This window comes from Bidens hawaiensis, unplaced genomic scaffold (genome assembly GCF_021521415.1).
Source record: "Bidens hawaiensis isolate Kalapana, Puna unplaced genomic scaffold, B.hawaiensis_p1.1 tig00003469_1, whole genome shotgun sequence".
Lineage (NCBI taxonomy): Eukaryota > Viridiplantae > Streptophyta > Magnoliopsida > Asterales > Asteraceae > Bidens > Bidens hawaiensis.
Genome location: NW_027491193.1, coordinates 245,519 through 247,022, shown reverse-complemented (window position 1 = coordinate 247,022; position 1,504 = coordinate 245,519). Strand labels below are relative to the sequence as shown.

General features: G+C 35.0%; 1 protein-coding gene across 1 annotated transcript; it reads right to left on the bottom strand.

Annotated features, from left to right (window-relative positions):
* Nucleotides 1–241: 241 nt before the first annotated feature.
* Nucleotides 242–721, bottom strand: LOC143623426 (uncharacterized). Its single transcript, XM_077094339.1, has one exon. It carries the CDS (start codon nucleotides 719–721, stop codon nucleotides 242–244), a length of 480 nt encoding a protein of 159 aa, XP_076950454.1.
* Between the last annotated feature and the right edge of the window lie 783 nt (nucleotides 722–1,504).

The following is a 1,504-nucleotide window of genomic DNA, read 5'->3' as shown; positions in this document are numbered from 1 at the left end:
CGACTAGAAAATGGTGTCCATGCGGGTTTCTCAGCTTTGGAATTAAACTTAATGCATAAGATAGTTGATGTTTGCACAAACACGTACATTAAATATAGCTGAGTACACTGCTTATTAAGACAAAAGATCAGAACATACATACATAACACACACGTACGTTTAATCACGTACATTAAATACAGCTTTTAATTAGTAGATTACAGTTTCACTTCATCACACCTTGTTTTCACCAAACCATCATTCATTTACAACACATATATTTTATAGCCATAGGTAGCAAACGAACAATGTATGGTATGAGATAACACGAAAACAATAGGAAATACTCAGTGCTAGATTTTAAATCTGCGTGTATGGCTGCAACAATTCCATAGGCACAAGCCATGGACCCGTAGGATAATCGGAGCTCTCTTTGATATGGTAAAGAAGCGGTGAGCAGTTCCAAGATGGTGTTTGAAGCTGACCAGGCTAGAGTGTTAGCATAAATGAACACGAGCAATGCTCTATGGGGCTTATCTTTGAACACTTCAGGAGGGCTCATCATAGCTTGATAGCTGGCAGAGACTACAAGCGCTGCGACCACCAGAATGGCGCTGCGTGCTTGGTCAGGAGAATCCCTTTTTTTGTCGAACCTGAAGTAAGCAAAAGGGCTTTCCGAAGAAGACGTGTTTGGATTGATCGGTTGCTCCTCCACATCTCGCCTTCGACCTTCTATTCCCATTTTTGATATTAGTGGGATAATTTGATCGAATAGGTGAATTGGGTTATATATAGGGAGAACCAAGTTGCACTTTGTATATAAAGAAACATTTTTATTTTAAAAATATTACTTGCAACGAAAATGATGGATTATTCGCATGCCATGAGTCAAATGTTGTTCAATGAAAAATCATAAAAATAACACCATTTTTATCAAAACGAAAAATAACCCTTTGAGATTTGTATAGATCGAACCACTTTCAGGTTTCATGTTGCTCGATGAAACTACAGAATTTTGTTTTTTTCTTTCGTTTCCAACAATTTCGGATTTCACATACTTTTGCACTATGTATACCCCATGCACGGTTGTCGTCTTTCTTTTTTAATTTAACATTTTTCATATTACTTGGAACATACAATTCTAGTTTTATGCTTCCAAGTAAGACTCAGTCAACACCATTGAGCTCATTATTAAAATCTGACTCATGATTAAAAAAAAAATCATATGCCAACGCAATACCGTCATAGTAAAATCAAGTGGGACTATAGAATCATCAACGACACACGTATAAATGTAACACCTACCTTTTTTTATGTACACCATCTACCATTAAATATATATCATACCAAATATTCTTTCCTAAAAGTCTAAAACAACTTGAGCTAGATTATAAATATATTTAGGGTCATATTATTTTACAATAATGATCTACTCTACAAATTAGTGTAATAAAAAACACAATGTGACATATGATTAAATTGCCGATAAATCCTAGTATTGTTATAAGCTGTGTAAATCTTAGGT

Coding starts and splice junctions, on each gene's coding strand:
- LOC143623426 (XM_077094339.1), bottom strand. CDS start 721: ATGGGAATAGAAGGTCGAAGGCGAGATGTGGAGGAGCAACCGATCAAT.